The 22,656-nt window shown below is 37.3% G+C and overlaps 1 protein-coding gene across 1 annotated transcript in view; it reads right to left on the bottom strand.

Moving 5' to 3' along the window:
- Nucleotides 1-22,656, bottom strand: part of SPATA16 (spermatogenesis associated 16) — a 218,101-nt gene that overhangs the window by 17,722 nt on the left and 177,723 nt on the right. The window contains 4 exon segments of the mRNA XM_019660518.1: nucleotides 3,360-3,443; nucleotides 5,971-6,135; nucleotides 13,095-13,207; nucleotides 14,276-14,422. Of these exon segments, the coding sequence (XP_019516063.1) occupies nucleotides 3,360-3,443; nucleotides 5,971-6,135; nucleotides 13,095-13,207; nucleotides 14,276-14,422 (509 nt within the window).

Genomic DNA, 22,656 nt, shown 5'->3' with positions numbered 1-22,656 from the left:
CCTGACAGCCTCTATAACTACGTGGAACAAGGAGGTGCTGCTATAATTCCGCTGCTTCCAATGAAAACTTCAAGTGTTTTCATTAGGTACAACAGCTGTTTCTATTACAGATAACAGATCTCAGAGGTGGTGATGCTGATATCAACTTCTAGTGGGCTGAGAACACAGTGTAGCTTGTACAATTAGTTCTTTTTTTTTTTAGATTATTTTTTTCTGCACACGCAAATTAACTCTGTAGCAATAAAAGAAAATTACTTACTTGCTACGGAATTATCTGAAAGTGATAGGATCATCCTTTGTAGAGTCACATTAACCAAATTAAAAGCCCTTGGGAAAAATTTGGCACCCTGTTCCTTCCCATTCACATCTTCCTAAAGACCTCTCAGGCGCTTCCATTTAGAAAGCTAGGATCATTACCAGGGCTTTTAATTTGGAAAGATTGGCTGCTCACCAGTGAGGCTTTCTAGACACCCAACAGTTGGGCAGAGTGGCTTTGCAGTGGCCTTGACATGACTATCCTCCTGACTCCTGCTTGCTTGCAAGTAAGTTTTCCAGGCCAGGCACAGAGTCATAGCTCAGTTGCTGGAGCTTGTCTCCAAGATGGACACTATCATTTTACTGTCACTGAACACATGTCTTCTCCATGGAGAAGTGGAATCGATTCCTCCAACCCTACGAATCTGGGTTGATCTGTGACTGCTTTGACCTGAAGATCTGGTGGAAATTGCTCTGCCCACTCTGGGCCTAGCCTTTAAGAGGACTGATGGTTTCTGCTTTCTTTCTCTTGAAATACTTCCTTGTGGAACCCAGCCTAAGTCATAGGGAGAGACCACTTTAACGCGCTCTTGTCAACTGTCTCAGCTGACTAGCGTCACCTGTCAGCCATCCTGGAGTCCAGTCCATTTTAGCTTTCAGTTGGCCCCAGCCCCATGCACAGAAGCCTTCTGATTGAATGGCATGAGAGACACTGAGCAAGAACCACCTAACTGAGTCTGGTCAATCCACAGAACTGTGAGAGAGAGAGTATCGAATTGTTGATTTAAACCACTATATATTTGGGGGTGATTTGTAACATGGCCATAAGTAACTAAAATAGAGGCAAAGTGGGAAGCCACGGGCTAAGTGCTCCTATGAATGTGGGCATCAAAAACCTAGCTTAGAGAGAGGTCGTATTGCTGGTTGTTTATAAGATGTAGACAGATCTAGATAAATGACAATCTGTCTTCCACCTTTTTGGCTGGACATTGAAATTTCATAATTGTACTGTTCTATTACCACTTAGATTTATAAATACAAATATTACTGTACAAATGTTATTTGTATACTATGAAAAACAAAAACATTATTACATTACTGTGCAAATGCAAGTATTTCTGGGAAGGGTAACCCCTCTTCCAAACTCGGAGGTACTAGCACCATCAGCTAAGCAGCACCCCCTAGTGGGAAGTCTGAGTGTTGGCCCAGCTGGGTCCGTTTTCCAAGTTCCTGTTTTAGTAATTCCAACCTCTTCTCTTTTATTTCCCAGCTCTAATGGATGATAGATCCTTATTTTAATTAGTTCCTTTGTGATCAATTATTGTTCCTTTTGTTTTTTCAGTTACCTAGTTAACAATTTCATACCTAGTTAACCATTCTTTATTAAATTCCAATATCTGGCGTGGTTTCTGCCTCACGACTGGATTCTGAGGGGGTTTATATTCTCCACCAAAAGCTGCTCCCCCAGCAGTGTTGTCTTCCTTAGTAAATGGCACTAGCAAACCTCTCCCTATCCCCTGCCCAATGGCTCAAGTTAAATATCTGGGCATCATTCTTAATTCTTTCTGTGCACTAAACTCTCATATGTAACCAGTGAACTACAGGGCCCGTTGATTTGGCTTCCTGAATGTTTCTTATATCTATCTGCTTCCCTCCACCTCTACGTGCTCTGCCGTAGATCAAACCAGCACTTAGAGCGGACCTCTGCACATTTCTGTAGCCCTTGTTCTGTCTTCCCACTGTGGCCCTAGAGATGTCTCACACACGTTTTCCACTAAAACACTTTCTGAAACATTTCGAATTCTTAACATAATTTAAAAGTCCTTCTGTGATTTGACTTCTCCTGCCTCTGCAGTTCATTTTGAAATATGTTCCTGCGCCTTTGTCAGATTTCGAATGTGCCATGCTTTCTTTGCATCCTTGGTACAAACTCTTCCCTTTGTTTAGAAATCTCCCTCTTTACCTGGAAAATGACTACATGTCCTTTAAATGTGGTATAAATATCACTTTCTCAGAGATGGCTTTTCTGACCTCCCAGACCAAATTAGATTTCCCTATTTGCTTCCATAGATCCTAACATCCACTCTTTACTATAGTATGCGGTAAATTTATAAGTAATTGTTTAATTACTGCATTCTTTCCTACGTGGTAAGGCCCATCTAAATGGAGCCTGTGTTTGTCTTGCCCAGCCCAATATCCTTAACACCTAGTGTTCTTTCTGGCCTAGTAAATAGTCAACAAATATTTGCTGAGTTCTGTTGGTGTCTATCTTATACATTTATCATAGGGCCTCTGAATTGATTACTGAGACACACATTTCCTCAGATGTACCAGAATCCCTCACGGCTGGCTGACTGTTACCTCTTAAACTGAGGGCTTCTTGTTTTTGCTTCTCTCACATCTCCTGACACCAATTCTCCGTTGGTGGGTTCTTACACTGATTGGAGGAGACTGAAGGGGGAGTGGATTGATGAGAATTTGTTACTTTTAGCTGGACTGGAGACTCAATATTACTCATTCCTACATTGTCAGAGGGCTGTGTAGTATCACACAAGTTTCCTGCATACCTGGGGCCAGGTACATCTTGGTGCTTGTTTTATTTAAGTTCTGGTAGCCAGTGAAGGGATGCCCCTGTACTTCTAACAACCAGTATGTTACAACTCCTCACAAAACTTCAATGTGCTAGTTGCTCTGCAGTTCCCTGAAATGTAGTCATTTTTTTCTCAAGTGGACAGAAAATAGGGGGGAAAGGTTGGGGTGTGGACTAAAACACTGATGGAAGGGCTTTAAAAAAAATCTATAATTACCAATAATGAAGAAGCAGGTGATGAAAATAGAATATGAAAATGAGCATATAAGAAGACTCATGAAAGCATATGACCACAGTCTGTTGTTAAAGAAGCAGACCTGAGAGAAGAGGTTAAAATAAAAATCCATGTTTGATTTGGATTCTAGAGAGAGCTGCACTTATTTTACCAAGAGGGAACAAATAATGAATCAGCCCGAAGGACTTCCTTTTCTTTTTATCTTCTAAACAAATTTCACCAAAGATGGACATTTTCTTTAAGAATAATATGTCTTTTCCCTTCAGCTGCAAGTTTTACCTTTTGGATTGTATTCCACACACGTTCTTTATCGTTTCTTCTTCCTTCAAGGGTGTCCATAGCATCTGCCATTAGTGACTGCAGCTGTGGCACCAAGATAAAAATTATCAGTGTGGATTTCACACAGAAATAACTTCTCTAAATACACAGATTAAAACCTAATTAAAAAATCATTTGTACGCTGATGATTTTATTACTCATCTTTCCGACAATGAACATTGCTACCTCATCTTCGCTTCAGTCATTACCGAGTATTATTGCACATATAAAATACTGAAACAATGAAGAGATTCTTCTTGAAAATTTGTAGAAAACGTATAGGTTTTAATGCATTAAACGTTGATGTTTTGTAAAAACAGATTTGGGTTGTAAAGAATGAAGGAGGTAGTTAATTCCCTCAGGAAATGGCAGGCAGTATGTGAATACGTTTTTTTTCTCCTGAGGCTAATGTATCATAATTTTAGGCATCATGCAAAAGCTCACCAGAGGACAATTCTAACATTGTGCTGTTTTATTGGCTCTTAAAGGATCTAGTTCATTTAGCTCTTTTACTATTCTTTTCTTCTCTAAAACTTCAAAATAGCCAAGTTTTCTTTTTAGGTTCCATTCAAAGGCAAGTTAAAAAAATTCTGCCCTTTGCCATTTTCCAATTTAAAGCAGTCTTATACACATGCTGCATACGTGGCTGCCAAGTAATGAAGCCATATCAAGCTATGTGACAGTCGAAGCTAAAAAAGAAATTTCTGTAAAAAAGAACAAATGCCATTTCAGCTCACTGTGGCATCAAACGGTATGAACCCTTAGATAATCTTTCTGTACTTTAGCTACTGCAGAGCTTAAGCAGAAGGGCAGAGAGTTGTCACTCATAACTTTTATTGACCAGTCACTATTTATAAAGTACCATAAAAGCTATGACTAGAATTTATTGTCTAGATTAACCCATGCTTAGAAGTGAAAAGTGACATCTATTACGGTGATGAAATCTTGCAAGGTACATGATTTTAAAATATTTGGCCTGTACATACGTAGACATCCATATACATTAAAAAACTTGTTTTCTAGAATGCATATAACTTATGAAAATGTCCCATTGAATCCTATTTTCCAAGGTTTGAGATAGTGGAATGCTGCACTAACATGTTAGTAAGGGATATCAATAATGCTAGTTTGGCATGCTTTGTGTATATTTTGAAATACAAGTATTTCCAGAAAAAAGAATGCCGCAGACGTGTGGTTAAGAAGACCTAAGAGCAGAAACGTCCCCTGTATTTTTCATTTAAATCTTGCCTGTGTGTGTCAGAAAGACGGGAGCAACACTGTGCCAGCTTCTTAAATTCACATTTTCTTTGCTTCCTCTTATCTCCGAGGAGCATTAATCATCTAAAATTGGCTGTAATATGCACTTTGAAAGCTCCATACTGATGGCAGCCCTGAATGCCTTACGAATGGCAGGATAAACACTTAGCCTTTTAGAAAGCATTCTGCTGCCCGCAACCGTAAAGGTTTGGAAAGTGTTGCTGCCAATTGTGACGTAGTCATTCCTTGATTCATAGACTTTTTCTTTCCCTGTAGTTTTTATCTTTAGTAAGGATAGTTTTATTATTTGGCTAGTCAGGCCATTGTGTGTGCTTCCTGTGAATATCAGTATTTAGTTAATATCCTTCTATAGTTCAGATGAACATTATAAATGTTGATTCATTCTTGATTAATTCATTATAACTTAGAAAATTCAGAAAAGGAGGGTTCCTGAGTTATCTGGAAATCACAAGTGATCGGTTTGGGCTGTTCTTACCCTGGCTATGTGCATTCAATTCAGATCTATCATTAGTTTTACCTACTTTCAATTAAAGCCTCCAAGTAAAGAGCCCTTCCCTAACACATTAGGATATCCATATAGAGTATGTCTGGCCTTTCCATGAATGGCCAGCACACTCTTTAGTAATTGTTTTCAAACAAGGTGCTATCATTCCTAGTACTAATTATGATTATTGCGTACAAATTTGTTTGAAGGTTGTTCGAGACATTCCTTCGACTAGTTTCTGACTGCCTCTGTGTTTCCTGAGTTTAAAAACGCAGCCGTTTAACTAACTACATTTTCTCCTCAAATAAAATAACTGTTTTATCTAAACGTGCTAGTGTATGTGTGTGTCAGCGCTGCCAATATATATGTGACACTGGAAGTGAATAAGAAAACGCTAAAGAGGATTTTGTAGGCTTGGTTTTCTATACAGCAATTACTTTTGTGCCTCTCAGTTTTCCATAGAAAAGAATCATATGTGAACATACCTTGGAGTTTAAGAAACAGTTTATTGAAACTTAAGTTTACTTAAAACAAAAAGCCTGCCACACAATATGAATAATCAGCTCTTTCCCACGTTTTAATACATCACACAGTTCTTGATATAAAAAATGGAAGCTAGTCAATGAGAGCAAATAAAAAAAAGACACTCACTTTTCTGCATTTTCCAATTTCTTCATTAGAACACTTCATGAGGATTGGGGAGTTTGCCCTCAGATTACATTTATTATGACACATTTCTTTCAGATCACATCAGTTTTCTGTTGGCTCAGGGCCTGTGAAAGCCTTAAACAAAGACAAACAAATGCTTACCAATTCCGCCTCCTGTTGACTGATGTCCTGTAGATAGGGAATGGTTGCTAGCTCTGCCATTACTTGATGGATCACCTGGGACTGCTCCTTCACTCTCTGCAGCTGGCTGAGGAGGCTGGCGTATTGCAACTTCTCCATCACTCCCGAACACGCATGGCAACTCCCCTAGCATCCCAGGAAAAGGACACGTTTTAGAACAATGCCACAGAAATAGACCTTTCTCTGGAGATTAAAGCCAGGGTTTGTTATATTTACATCCTTTGAAGCAATGGTATCTAGTACAAACAAATGTTTCCTTCTGTCATTTTAGAGGATTATCTGTACCCTTCCTTCAAATAGATAAATGTGTATAAGAAGGAACACTTGGCAGGACTATTGACAAGGTTTATCAGGTGACCCTGTGTAAAGAAGCTGGACTGAGAAGAAAAAGGGGACTGGGACTGAACCTGTGCCCCACTCTCCCTGTGGCGATCCTGCAGAATTATGTCTGTTTAGAGTGGGGGGACTCTATCGATGTCACCAAGGCATCATAAGATCCAAGAGTTACCCACTATCTTGCCTATGTAAAAGAATATTTTTAAATGTAAGTTGAACCCTGGAAAATGTTATGCACATTGAATTCTGTGTACCCCCATGGCTTACATCGAACCTTAGCTCTGCTTTTGTCTTTAGTTCTCATTGGATGACCTTGGATTCTGGCTCCTCTCCTTGTGGGATTATAGCACTTTATTCTGACTCCTAGGACCATCCCAGCAACTGACATGATCTATCTTGAAATAAACTATTGTCTATATTTTTAAGGACGACCACCAACCCCCATGAATCTATTGGTATTATGGGCTTTCTTAAAATGGGGCCCACTTCTAATAAGGTGGCCCACTTATGTGTTTGCTACTGCCAGCCATGAAAGAGGAAATATTACCTTCCCTAAAAAGTTTAAAACGAATTGTAATGTTTGATAGGAGAAGCAAAGCTTATAATAAAATTCTCCCATTTGTATTTAGAAAAAAGTATTTCTGACAAAAGGGGCTCTCTCACAGTTAAAAGCCTGACTTTCTACTGTTTGGAGGGTGATGAGAAGTTGGAAGTCATATGAGAATTTAGTTTGGCAATTTCATTCCACATCCTGGTGCTCAGAAGATGGAGTCTGGCTGCCCAGGATCCCTTTAGAGCATGGTTCCTCCTGGACCGCTGCACTGGAAGCAAGCGGCTTTTGTGTTAACCAGGTTCTGGGCCTGACTCAGTGAATCATAATCTTTCTTTCTTTTTCTCTCTTTTCTTTTCTTTCTTTCTTTCTTTCTTTCTTTCTTTCTTTCTTTCTTTCTTTCTTTCTTTCTGTCTGTCTGTCTTTCTTTCTGTCTGTCTGTCTTTCTTTCTTTCTGTCTTTCTTTCTTTCTTTCTTTCTGTCTGTCTGTCTTTCTTTCTTTCTGTCTGTCTGTCTTTCTCTCAATTACATTTATTGGGGTGACATTGGTTAGTAAAATTATATAAGTTTCAAGTGTACATTTTATATAAACCATCATCTATATATTGCACTATACGTTCATCACTCAGAGTCAGATCTCCTTCCACCACCATATATTTGACCCCCTTTTTCCTCTTCTACCACCCCCTGCCCTTTACCCTCTGGTAACCACGAAACTGTCATAAAGATATGTTAGACAATATCTTTATATTTGTTTCTAGAAATATGGATTTTAGCTAGGTTCCCCCATACACACACACACACACACACACACACACACACACACATATTCAAATATCTCAAACAAGTTGAAGAACAAACTATCACCTTAAAGCTTAGTAGCTGAGCAAGGACCATTTTCATCTGTGCATACTTATAAAACAGATTCCCTGCCCCCACTGAAATTACAGAAGGGAGACATACTTTTTGTTTCTTAAAATAGAACCTTTTCTTAAGAGAAAAATCATTAGAAACTAGCGTTACTAAAGAGCATCTGAATTTCAGCTTGAATTTGGAAAGCAGTTCTTTCTGAAATGTCACACTCATGTTTTGATTGACACCAACCTCTAGAGGTTGGTACTTTTCTAGAATCTGGGTAATAGAGGAAGGTTGAGCACTGCGGCATTGTGTTTGCCTCTACACCTATCTATGCCATTCGAGTAATGTCCTTCTATCCCTGCTAATTTGTTCTCTCAGATTAATCATTTGTCTGAAAATCTATAAACCTATAGGAGCGATGATTGCAAACTGTGGATTTGGAGTCCCTTTTCTAAATTGACAAAATAGCCTACCCATTTAGTTGAAACGTGTAGCTAACAATGGGATTCTGTCAAATAGAGGAAAGCAAGTTGCAGGAGAAACAGTTTCCTTTCTGAAGAAAAAAAATTGCTTTCTTTGTCTTTTAAAAAAAATAAACAATGGGGCTGGTTGTACGGAAGTGGTATAGTGACTCAACTCCAAAGAGCAGAAACAACTGAGGCCTGCTCGGGAACATAATGTATCAGTGTAATTTTCCAAAACATTAGGAAAATAAAACTAGTGGAAGGCAATGGTGCTTTGTTAGCTTGATTGTTGGAGGCATAACAAAACAGGAAATGCTCGACACAAATCAAACACTAGAAAAAAGAATATACTTGACTGCTAATAGTCACCCATCCTCCCCCAGCCACCAGCCCAGTGCAGTACTGTGTATCAGGAAATGACAGATGAATATTTTACATATACAAGGCAAGGGGCTTGGAGAGACAAAGTGAAAAAGAAATAAAAATTAATATCAAATGCCAGCAGGAATGTTTTAATGCTGTTGCTTTCTGAAAATAAAGGAAATAATAAAAAATATTGGAATTGCCTTAATCATCTAATGCTAGCAAGGGCTAAATCTAAAGGGAAGTAGCCTTGCCAATGTGACTTCAGGAATGATCAAAGGGCTCCTGAGCTGCTGGAGAGAGTGTAATAAAGTGGTGATGATTGAAGCTAAAACCTCACATAGGTACAATGAAGGTTAGGTAAATAGCAAGTTCAAATGAAGGCTTCAGTCAGAATTGCCTAGGTTTAATAGCAGGTATGGATAAATGTTTGTCAAATAAGTGGCACTGTATAATAGCATGGAAAAGCACAGCCCAAGTGTTTGGAATATATTTCCATTTAATATAACATATAGAAACATTAACTGCAAAAAGAAAGGGGTAGGAGACACATATTATCGTTTGTTTCAAATGTGCATGTGTAAACATTTTTTTATGCTTTGCTCGGAGGAAATTAAAAGCAAAATTAATGAGGTATTAAAATTATGGTTAGTTAGGTCATTTTTTGGCAAGCCAGCCTGTGAAGGAGGCTTCATGCATGGCAAAAGATTTTATTATTTTAACTCTTTAACATTTAGCCTAGGAAGCACAGTACATAAGGTTTGAAACTGACAGCAGCCAATAAAGTTAATGAATGGAAAAGCACAGGGGTATCCAGTAGCATGTGAAATAATTAGGACAAAGATCCGGAGAAGGAAAAATACCATTTAAGCAGAGTTACTGGTTGAATAGGGTTGAGGTTCAGTGGGATTGAAAGCCACCAGATAAGGAAGTGGTAGGGTATTTTAGATTATAATTCTTAAAATGCCAGAATCATTCTTGTTTGGCCATGTCTGATGTGCCTAACAAAGGAATCTGTAAAGATAAAAAGAAAACTGGTGTCAGAGTGTAAGGAGAATCACTGCTTAACACATAGAAACCTCTCTCATACCAGAACGCCCAACTGTGTCTACCACACCTTATGGCAAGACGTGAACATTCATGTTCCCTGGAAAGTCCTACTGTGTGCAGTAAATCTACTCTATGGCTGGAGATGACACCTTCAATTCTGCTTTTGTGATGCAAAGCACAAAGGCACCTAACTTTTGTGACACTGAACACATCAGTGATCTAAGAAAAAAAATTAGAAATCTGCAGGATACTCGCACAATCTTCATTTTAAAAGAATAGGTAATTTCAAAGTACACAATTTGTATAAAGAAAAAGGTCTATAAAACAGTCCTTTCATCAAAGCAAACTAAAACCAATACAAATAATTAAAACTTCTACAGTTTGTAATACTTTACAAAGCATTTCAACATGAATTATGTACCTTTGGTCTCACAACAACTCTGCAAAGTGGGCCTGGCAGATGTCAGCCTATTTTCTAAATGAGAAGAACAGCTCAGAGGCTAAGTGACCTGCCCTAGGGGTAGCCAGAGTACACACTCTGACCGAAGTCTTCATCTACAGGTGTCACAAAATAGGGTAACAGCTGATAGGGACAATGCAATGCCTAAGCTTTCAAGTGGATGACATTTGATATCTGACAAGAAAAAACAGACCTCAAGGGATCTTAAAAACACCACTGAGCGATGCTTGGGTCATAGTTAATGGTACCACGTAGGAATAATTTCTACTCAGCAACTCATTACTTGCTTCATTAAGCTAGGTTACCTTTGCAGACAATTTTATTCAGTCCTGCTTTATGAGGCTATGGTTGGGCATATAATAAAAATCTTAGAGGCCGATATTTGGGTCTACTGTGGGTCCCTGTGTACTTTTAGGATCACTCACTTCAATTCCATTAAAACTCCTTGAGACAGTCTTTCAAAAACTGTTATTTTTCCATAGAAGCAAACATAGGAAAGTTGAAATTCCTTGCAATTAGCAAAGTTGTACCGACTCATTCTAAAGAAGATTGAGTTATTAATTAGATGCTAAGAATCTGAATTACTATAAGGTTTTAAAATCTCCTTTATAGACACATAAAGATACATGCATATACGAATTTCAAGTGGTCAGAATGTCCTTTGAAAGGTGAGAAGAAAATGAGGTAAGAACACTTTAAAAGTACATAATACTTAGATAGGCACACAACCTGCATTCACAACACATTGTGAGAACTGAGCTGGCAACAGATGATGCGGTCATTTCCTTGACAAGTGACAAGGTAGGGCAAGTATCGTCCCCAAAAGCCAGGCCAGATCAACTTCACAACATCCAACACACTGGTTCCTCTAGGCTAAGCATGTGCAGACGGGGTGAAATAAAGCTACATGACGATGGTCTTGTTAGCAAGGCTTTCACTGCTTCCAAGGGCCTGATGATGACGATGATGTGTGTGGGTCTGTAATTAGGGTGGGGAGGTGGGTAAATTGTGTGTGTGTGTGTGTGTGTGTGTGTGTGTNGTGTGTGTGTGTGTGTGTGTGTGTGTGTGTTTGTGTGTGTATGTGTGTATATGTGTGTGTGTGTGTGTGTGTGTGTGTGTCTGTCTGTCTGTCTGGGGGAGTTTGCAATACAGGGTGAATTGAAGAACAGTCCCCAAACTTTGTAGTAGAGCCAGAGATGAACTGAATGTTTATGTCTACCCCAAATTCATATGCTGAAGCCCTAACCCCAACTGTGATATTTGAAGATGGGGCCTTTTGGAGGTAATTAGATAGGTCATGTGGGTGGGGCCCTTATGTGGGATTAGCGCCCTTATAAGAAAAGACATCACGGGGCTTGCTCTCTGCCACGTGAGGACACAGCAAGAAGGTGGCCAATTGCAAACCAGGAAAAGGGCCTTCGTCAGAACCTGACGATGCTGGCACCCTGATGGTGGACCTCTAGCCTCTAGAACTGTAAGAAAAAAATTTCTGTAGTTTAAGCCACCCAGTCTGTGGTATTTTGTCATGACAGCCTGAGATGATTAAGACAGAGATGGATTTCTTATTAATAGAAATACGGAAGAGATAATTGGGTGTAACACAGTTGTGGGGAGGGGAGAGATACAGGGTAGGCAAATCAGAAAAAAATGTGCTTTTGTATTTGTAATGCATAGACTTGCAAATCATGCAAACAGATGAAGGGTTTTACAGCTTTTCTAAAATCCTGAATAATGTTATTGAGCAGACAAACTGCTGAACAGATGTTAAGTCGCTATTTGTGATGACCCCCTTGGTTCCACTTGTAAGGTAAGAACAGCAAATCAATGATGTAATACAAAATCCACAAAAAGAAAATTCTTTAAAATTTCCTGTTTATAGGCCTTTCAAAAAATATAATAGCCATCCCTTATTCTCAGGAGATATGTCCCAAGACCCCAGTGGATGCCTGAAACCACACATATAGAACCAAACCCTATATATACTTTTTTCCCTATACCTACAGACCTATGATAAAGTTTAATTTATAAATTAGGCACAGTAAGAGATGATCAATAATAACTAACAATAAAATAGAACAATTATAACAATATACTGTAATAAAAATCATGTGAATGTGGTCTTTCTCTCTCCAAATATCCTATAGTACTTTACTAACCCTTCTTGTAAAGATGTGAGATGATACAATGCCTATGTGATGAGAGAGACTGAGTTACTCAGAATGCTGTGCTATTTAAAACTTAACCATTGTTTATTTCTGGAATGTCAATTTGGTATTTTTGGATCATGGTTGACCTCAGGTAACTGAAACCACAGAAAGAGAAACTAGGATAAGGGGAGCTAGTGTATTAAAAAAGAGGAATCTGCAGCCTTTATAGCTTGTGAATGAGAAGTTTCCTTTATGTACTTTGAATACAATGGCTTACATTTTGTAAAATAGCACAATTCAGGTCTTCTTTTGGGCTTTTTAAGACTGAAAAGTCAAAAGGCATATTTTTCCTGGATCAGAAAAAGAGATTAGATAAGTTACATTAGAGGTATACAAAGAGCAAATGCCAATGTTCAGAGTAGCATTGAGTTTATTGGTGTGGTGTAGCGGCACGAGCTTGAAAAGCTCTGAATTCTCATGTAGGTAATGGGATGGTTTTAAACAGTGGCCGAATACATGAAGTAGGGAAAACATTGTATTTGCTAGAAATTTGTTATTGATTTGAGGTGAGAAATTCACTGCAACCTTGAAGTAGATATCAGGAAGACACAAAGAAAAGGCTCTTTGAAGAGACACGAGCCTTATAAACGCAGGAAATGGCAAAGCATAGCATTGTAATATGTTTTAAAATAAAATCATTAGCTAAATGTGGGTTAGTTTTTGCAAATGAGGTTTACCGTGAAGCTTTCTAAAATCCTCCAGTACTTGAAATATTTGCACCATAAACTTGGCATCCATCTAGAATTGTCTAATATTTGTACATTAGACAAATATTAACAAAAAACTCATATACCTACATTCAACTGGGTGCTTCTAATAACATCCAATATTGGCAAGATTCTCTTCCCCATTGTCTCCATTTGTCTCACTGTGTCTTCTCTGGTCAGCAGACAGAAGGGAGTTTTATGTTCTAAAAATTGTAACAATAAACTTTTATACTACTTTTTCCAGACTTCCATTTCAAAATGCTTTCTTTGGCAAGCTATACACAGATATCTCAATGTTAATAGACATAAAATCTTTAGTATAGAAACCAGTCCCATTCCTAGACCACGTGAATAACAATGAAAGACTGATGAGGAGAAAGGCAGAGGAGACATTGTCCTTTAGAGACTATCATTTATTCATTTTGTTGTGTTTTGTGATTGAGACATCTAAGAGACAGCCTATAACAATTCACCTCTCTCTGCAGAGTATGTTTTTCCTGAGTTGTGAAAAAATGTTGTCATAAATGTGTCTGATTCTTGTCTTGTTCCTCCCAGGCATTATTCAAGTGTGCAGATCCCATTGACTTTGAATGTAGCTCAAAGTTGAGATAAGCCTCAGAGGATACAGTGCCAAACAAAACACAAATCCTTAATTATGTGGGTAGAGCTGAAGGAATAAATTCAACCTGGTCATGAATTCAGCCCAGAAGTTTGAGACTTCAACTCCCTGTGAATATTTTCTTGAAAGTTTCAACTAGAATTATTAAACACCATTTAATTAAAATAGTCTTTAGGAGATCTAAGCTCTTGGTTAATTATATAAGAAAAGAGTGGAACAGATAGTAATGCAATAGCAGATAATCTAAGTGATTTAAGGTTGTCACTGGCTATATTTTTCATTTCATAAAATAGTTTTATGGCATAATTATCTTCTACATTTGCTAATTAATGATGCTAAAAGCTTGCATTCTTTAAGGGACCTATGAATAGACATTGGTGATTGTGTGCTTGGGGTGGGACAGCTGGAGTGAGGAAGGTAGACACTCTAGGATTGTGTTTGGTTTTGTGGGAAGCTTTCCTGGAACCAGAATTCTAGGTATTGTTAACTAACCCACAGAGAAGATTGGAAGGAGTTAATTATAACCCAACAAACATTTTGGAGGGCCCAGGCCCTACTATATACTAGGCATTATGATGAATAAGACTTGATGAATAATGGACAACTCCTGCCTTATAAAAGTATTGAAAGATAAGAACTCCAGGTGATTTACCTGTAAATGTTGGCAGTTTCCTAGTTGATACTTTTTCCAAAAATTTCCCATCTTCTTTGTTTTTGAACCCAAGAGTCAAGAGATATTGTTGGGGAGGAAAAGATAACCAGTTAGCCGTCTGAGGCAACACGTGGAGTCCTTGAAGATCTGAAATACAACAGAAACAGAACTAAAGACTTTGTTATCATATTATTGTTTTCCGGGTATTTTTTTTTTTCAGATTTCAGGAATTGTACTTGGAAAAAAATGATAAGTACAAGCATTAAAGATATGAAGTAAAAATATGTGCATTAAAGGTCAGACAGCTGATATATCAAAATCATATTTCATTATTTATATGTTTCTTAAAATATAAATATACACACAGCATAGTAATAAAATATGGCTAAATAGCATTTCCCCATATTCAAAATAATAGAAAATTCAGGATCAGTTTGCAGCCTTAATATTTTTCTCTGTGACTCTTTTCAAGAGAATCTGATTTTTCTGTTTGTAGTTTAAGATTTAAGGAAATAAAGTTATATGAAAGGAACGAAAAAAAATATCAAGTGAGAATTAAAATGTAAGGCGAATTAGTTTAGTTTACTATCCTGCCTAGTTGCAAAGGAAATTTGAAATGATAAATGTACTGGCTTTTGTAATCAGACTAGGAAGTGACTCAAGTGTCATGAAAACAGTTCTTAAAAAAATTCAGTTCTTAATGACCGGAAGAGGTGATGTTTACTGAGTACTTATTTTCTACCTACCTTGTTCTAAGTATTTTGTGTGCACTGTCTTTTTAAAGCTTCATGAAAACTTTACAAAATTGGTGACGTTATCCCCATTGTACAAATATGAAGTTGAGGTCCCCAGATGGGAAATGACCTGCCTGAGAACACAGCCTGCAGGTGGACAAAGCAGGATTCACACCTGGGCAGTGACTCTGGAGACCACACGCCTGCCCACTGCGCCCTGCTTTCAGCTCGCTAGCCTGGGTTACCTTTGGGACAGGGACAAATGTCAGCCATGGGCTCTCGGAATACAGGTCCATTTCCTTTATTTCCATTCTGAAGAATAAGGCTTTGGTTTATTGTAAAAGACTTCTCAAATGAAGGATGACGAACAGAGAGTTTAACGAGCTCTCCCTACTTAGCACTGCCAGAAAGGGAAAAAGATGATATTCTAAAGATCCTTGAATTATGATTTAGTTGAAGATCCATTTTTAATGTTGAATCAGAACTCAAGTGATATAGCCTTCACCGTTTATCTGTAATAGTTATTTTAAAAAAATTGACAGAGTAAACCATGAGTGTTTTTATTGACCCTCCCCGCCCACCCTTCTTTAGCTGTAGAATCCTTTGTTCAAATTAAAATTTACTGAGAAGCACAATTTAAAGCTGATAAAATTAGAGCTGTTCCCTGGCTATGGTCAGCTCTTTCATCTGGTTTTGCTCCTTAGCCTAGAACAGGGGTCGGCAAACTGCGGCTCGCGAGCCACATGCGGCTCTTTGGGTACGTTCAGCCTGAAAAGTTTGCTGACCCCTAGAAGAGCCAATCCTGTCCCTTACAACAATTTAAAAATTTTCGAGAGCCATAAATATATTTTTACATAATCACCATTATGTGAATAAAAACCGTTAAAAGTTTTATAAATGAAACTATGATAGTTTTATTTTCATTTTCAATTTTATTTCAGAGTCACATGTTTGCGACTCCTGGCCTAGAAGGTCCCAGGACCTCCTGTCCATGGTGGCGATGATGTCTGGGGTTGTCCTTTGGGGAGGTCCTTGGCTTTCTGGGTAACTCTGCATGACCAGAGGGCCCCTGAATGGGTGTGGATAGGTTTTATAGCTGTTCTAACCCTCCCCCGCCCCACCAAGTATATCTAACTTATTGACATAGAATTGTGGATCTCAGATGCCCTAAAGTCTCCTGTCAGCACCAGAGAAGATTCCAGCTTGGAGAGGACACCTCCAAGACTTTTAGGCCTACATTGAATTTTTCTTGGAGGCTTGGCTGGAGTCCTGAAGTTCAAAATAGATAGGGTGTATTGTGCATGGTCTAGTGTTTGTAGTGGATTGCTGGAGGCATCTTGAGATTGGGCATTTGCTGGTGCAGCTCTATTGCCAGAAACAGCCAGATGTTTGAGGGCTCTATTTTATAAATAACAAAGACTTTGAGAGGTTGACATCTTCTTGCTCTTAAATGTTGGATGTATAAAGAGGAGACCAATACTAAGAGTGGCAGTGATTAAATTGATGAGTGAAACTAATGTTAGCACTATGGCTAATTTATTATAAAATGGCTTGCAAAAATGGAAGTATTTTCTGTTCCATTTGATCCTATACGTTTCATCCTATGGGTGTTCAATATTAATTAATTCATTAATTTCTAGTCAAAGTTTCAAATGTGAGAGTTTCCTACATACATTCTGTGAAATTGAGAGAAAAAAGTTTTAAGGTATCATTCATATTCCATTTGTATGCAGAGCAAATTGCAGTTGTGTGAACATTTAGCCGAGCAGGTGGTCTATGACCCAAAATGACGAAACACTTACCAGATGTCGAATCTCATGTAACATTAATTTGAGTGCTAATTGTTCTCAATTTTATGCTCATAAACCTCTACCTACGTCCGAAAAGCCCTGTGCCTCTGATGGATAGGAAAGTTAACCAGATTATATTGTCCTTTGGTAGAAAAGTTGAATTGATTAAAAATGTCTTCTTTGCTCCTGTCATGTCAGAAGAAAACTTGGGACAAATAAATCTTTTAATGCAACTTCTTTTTAATTTATCACACTAGGAGATGAAATTTAGATGACTATGACCAAATTATTATTAAAAAAATCAGTTTGCAGCTATGATGCAATTCCAAATTTTTACCATGAGGGAAGTGGATGCTTTAAAAAAGAATATCAAAGATAGATTGTGCAGATTAAATTTCTTACAGAAACATAATATTTCATTTCTCCCCTCCCAAATGAAAGATGTCTAACTTTCAGCAAAAAGAGGATAAAGTTTGCTCTTTATCAAGAACCTTTTGTTGTACCACAGAGGGCTGGAGCTGACCAATTTTCAAGTCCCCAAGTTATTCATGGTCTTTGACCTTCTGTACTGTTGCTTTCTCCTTAAAGTCACCTCCTTAAAGTTCAGTGACAGTCTTTTTCTTTCTCTCTGTCTCTCTTTCTCTCTCTGCTTCCTGTCTCTCTCTGTCTCTCTGTCTGTCTTTATCTCCCTCTCTTTCCTACACACAAATGTACATACTGACTCCTCTTTCTCCCTTTTCTTCCTGCCTTCTCATTCAGTGCTCCCTCAAGCTGTCTCTGGCTTACTGGTATGTTCTTCACACATACAACTATACTCTTGGGGGCATATCTTTATTCTGTGGCTTTAGCTACTACTTCTAACAAAAAAAATGGGCATCAAAGCTATGGTCTCATCTGAATATTATCACCAAATTCCATCACAGTATTTCCAAATGCCAACTGGGGACATGACTACTTGCAAAAGTTACCTCAAATACAGCCAGTACATTCCTCAAAAGTGATTTTTATAATTGTCACAACTCCCCTCCTTCCCCTGTGTTTCACCAATATGTTATAAGGTAGCTATTATTCACCCAATTATTCTGGCTTAAAATTTAGAAGCCACTGTTGATTTTTTTCCCCCTCTTATTTCTTAACATTTAGTGAGTCTCAAAAACTAATTAAACCTGTCCATTGTAATACATCTCATATTAACCCCTTTCTTTACATAATCAGTGCTACCACCCTAGTCAAACTTCTGATCACACATAACATTTTGGATTACAGAAAAAGTTTTCTGACCAGCCTCAACGCCACCTGTATCATTTCATGTGAATATATCTCTGAACCACCACCTAATGAGTATTTCTGTAAGGTTGTCTTTGTCATTGTCACATCTGCCCTTGGGAACGTCAGTGACTTCTTTCCTGGTATTCAAGGCTCTCAGCTATGTGCAACTGCTTTACAGTTTATACCTAATTCCAATGTTGTTTCCAGTATCAACCTTGTCATCAGCTCTGCCAATTCCACTAAATTGTACCAGCATGTGCTTATTCTGCTTTTTAACTTTTCTTTGAGTTTTTCCACCCAGAATCACCTACATATTCTCCCCATTTTTCCTTTATTCAATTGATCACTATTATCCCAGCTGTGCCTAACTTAAGTCCCACCTTACCCATGAAGGGTTTCCTGAATATTTCATTACCCCCTTCAAACTCTGTACCACTCACTCCAGAGTGAATTTCCTAATGTTTCATGGGGTTATATCTCATCTTCCCAATAAGTTTAATCTTCTTGAAGATCACATCTTCAAGTTATATTCGTGCCCCAGGCTGATGCTCAATCAATACTTGAATTGAATCTAAGAACAAACTTTTCCAAATCCTAAATTTTGAATGGTCCAAATTAAAATAGAACTTCTAAGAATCAAAACTAATGACATGTTCAGAGCTTTGAGATATGATTTATTTCTGTCACTAAATTTAGAAAAGAGTAGCACACAGTCTTTGTTCTTCATTTTGCTTAAACCTTAAATGCTTTCTGTTCAACTTATGAGGGGTGAGTAAGGTAAAATAATCTGTAAAGGACGACTCAGTGGAGTAGATGCTCAAATGAACAGAGAGACTCTGCCTGGATGGAAACATTAGTTTCATATTCAGGTTGTATCCTTGCTGCTGCATGTTCTCTGGGAAATATGGACTTAGTCACAAAAGAAAATTGGATTAACAGAGAGCCTGGCTTAGTGAAACTGTTGGCAGCACCAGAAAAGCATCTGCAAAAATATGAAATATTGATTGTAGATCAGCAGACTCATCTATATATATGAGGGATAGCTTTATTTGTTATGAAGTTAAATACCCGTAAAATAAAATTTGCGCTCCTGAGAAGTAAAGTACAAAACAGAGATGCCATCATCATCAGTCCTTTCAGTTGGACACCTCATCATAACCACATCCAGCAGATTGTCAATGAACTTTTCAAAGCAATTTTTTAAAAGGAAAAAGTCATAGAGATTTTAGAACTCTTTTAGAAATATGCAAATTTGATAACGTTCTATCATCACCTTTCTTTCAGTTTCCCTTTCTTTTCATTTTTTGGTGTCTATGTCATTTCTCTGCCCTTTGTCCATAACAAAATGGTCTGACATTTTGGGTTAGAGCAAATCTCATTTCTAAAGGTCCCAATTGCTCAGTGTGAGACGGGACCATGTCAGTTTTATATGACTTCTTTTTACTGATCAGTTTCAGAGTTTAGTTTTTACAGTGCCTTCATAATGCCAACACTTTGTCATTACTTCTTCCCCAGTTATTTTCTGAGTGTTATCTTGTGTTCCTTTTAATGCCAATACTTCTATCTTGGAAGTTATCCACAAATTCATGTCAGCAAGAAAATAGCAAAAGGCAGCAACTTTGCAGCTAAGTTACCATTATTGCTCCCCATAAATAATAAAACAGTTTCTACTTTTAAAAACATAGATAACGTATTTTGATTTTTGCACTTGATGTGTGAGAAAGCTATATGTATAATGAATCTTTGTATAATAAGTTATATTTTCCCTTTGACCTTCATTATAATTTCAGAGTTATAGATGCAAGAGGAAAAAATTGGTTTTCACTCCTAAGAGTCCTAATTTTCACTTAAGGCTGCTGGTTCACCAAACCAATCTGTGTATTTTCTCTCATAACACATATACAAACTTTGAAAAACAGATAATTCTTGCAGGACTTTTATGCATAGTGCATGTTCATTTCACTTTAAATTCTTATTGATTCCAAAGTTTAATGTTTAATCTGCTGTATTATATTTATTCTCAGGTATTTCCTTAATGCCATCTCCACCAAAGTAAATTTGAGATCATACAAACATGGAAGATACTGCTATTTCCTTTAATATTTATTAGACTTACAATCAGTGAAATAATACAATATTACTATAATTCCCATGAATGGTTGTATTGATGCATTATATAAGGGTTGGAATGGACATTGGTTGGTTGGCTATCTAGCATGTGTTCCTTCTCCCCCATTTTTCTTTTTCCCCTTGGAAAATTCTCTCAATCCATACCTGTTCTAAAAATGAGAACTTAGGCCAATCAACCCATGATATTACCTCGACCTCAGTTTTGGTTCATCGTAAGCATACAATGCAATTTGGGCCAAGTTAAACATGTGAGTCCCAGTAATTGTGTGGAAGAGGCACTCACTGTCTCTCAGGACAGCGTGATTTAAGATCTGTAATGACATTTGAGCCTTTTGCTATTACTCAAGAGCTAGCCCTTGAGGGCATGGTACATGTAGGTAGTAGAACACCAGGTAAACTTGAGAATAAAGCTGACTGCAGAAAACTGAGAAGTGTGTGAGATGTTGGGTCAAGCGTATTTAAAGTTAGTCCTGTCTGTGGATCTTTCAGTCATAGAAATCAGTGTATTTCATGCCTCCTGCTCCTCCTTTAACACTTAAATATAGTAGAGTTAGGTTGACCTGTGATTTCTACCACCTGAAATACAAGATTTCTGATATAGAGATTTAGCTAGTAATTCAGTATATCTGCAAACACTGTAGAATCCTTAGAATATTATAGCTGAGATATAAGATAGTCATAAACCTTTCAACATGACTATCTGGGAAAAATATTTTCCTCATTTAAGAAACATAACAGTCTGAGGATTAGGAATTATTAATTTTTACAGCTAATTCAAAGATTGAATTCATCTTGGTGATGCCATTAGTGTGATACAATTATTGTATAATTACTGATAACTAGAGTCAAATATGAGATAATAAAAATAACAAATGTTTAGAATAATTTTTCTTGATCTTTATCATAATTATTATTTTTCCACTTTTGGCTAGACTCTACGTCTCATAGAAATTAGCTCTTGGGTAGTTAACTAAGAATGCATAACAAAAATCTTATATAACCTGAAAGTCTTAATAATCCTGACTATCTGAACTGGTAATCTACTTATTTGTTTGTTTATATCCCACTCTAGAAGTGTAATGACTTGCCTTACATAAATATTTATAACAGAAGAAAAAGTGTAAAAGAATGTTTGGGTAAAACAGATCAAAAAGAAATGTAAGAGACAGGCGATGAAGCCTTAATTGAGATGAATATACAAAACATATTTTATAGGGCTCATATATACTTGTTAGAAGTAAAGAGGATCAGCTATCTCATTCACAATGTTCCTAAGATTAAAATAATAATAGTAATGCCATCCTAGAGAAGCACAGCAATTTCCTTTGCTAAGACCAGAGATTTTCGTTTGTTGCTTTCTGTTGAAATTGACGTGCTACAAATTTTCATTTAATAAGTACAATTGTTGAAGACAATTGAAAAAAAAAGAAATACCATGATTATCGTGTACAAAAACTATTATTACTCATGACTTATCATGATTCACGAGCAAATGATCTTATGGTAATAACTCAGTAATTTTCTATAGTGGACATATACAATTTGAAAGTCAGCAAGGCTTTGATTTAGGATTTGATATTTCTTACACATGAAAGTCTAAAAGAAGAGATTTTCTTGATTATTAGGTATTAGATATTACTCTTCAGTATTCACTATTCACTAGTAGTAGTCAGTTTGGTTGTGATAAAACTACTTTTAATCTGTTTTATTCCTATTAAACTAAGAAGCAAAATGATTGGGCCGGCTGAGTGGCTCAGTTGGTTAAGAGCTCGCTCAAGAGTTTGAGCTCTGAGCAACAGCGGTTCCAGTCAGCCCGAGCTGAGCAGCCGTGAGCTGCCAACAGGTGGCGGGATGGCTCAGCTAAAAACAAAACAAAACAGAACAAAAAAAAAAAAAAAAGAAGCAAAATGATTGCCTTTGACCACTATTATTAAGACTATTATTGTCCTCTACAACTTTGGAATTTCGGGCCAAAGTAATAAGACCTGAAATAACAATGAGAGATAAATATTGGAAGTGAGAGACCAAATTATCATTACATAAGAATAGAAGATTATTTATATAGAAAACCCAAGAGGGAAAACTGAAAATCAATTAGTACAGACGTGTTCAGAAGGTATCAAAAGGAAATATTCAAAACTCAAAGTAAACAGATATAAGATTTAAAAAGCCAGTTAAAATATGTAGGTATAATAAAATATACAGTATAATGAAAATATTGGTTTAATTCACAATAGTAACAAAAATGATAAAATATTAGAAATAATTTTGATAAGATATATGACTTAAAAGAAGAATTAATTATCTAACTTACCTGACAAATATTTATAGACCCTCCTTACCAGAGTTTACATAAATGTGTCAGGCATTATGACAAAATAGTAGGATAAAGAATGCCATCATGGGGCCGGCTGTGTGGCGCGATGGTTAAGAGCTGACTTGGGATGCCAGAGTGCCC

Source organism: Hipposideros armiger, unplaced genomic scaffold (assembly GCF_001890085.2).
Source record: "Hipposideros armiger isolate ML-2016 unplaced genomic scaffold, ASM189008v1 scaffold_320, whole genome shotgun sequence".
Classification (NCBI taxonomy): Eukaryota; Metazoa; Chordata; class Mammalia; order Chiroptera; family Hipposideridae; genus Hipposideros; species Hipposideros armiger.
Note: the sequence above shows the minus strand (reverse complement) of the source record. Positions and strands in the feature narration are given on the sequence as shown.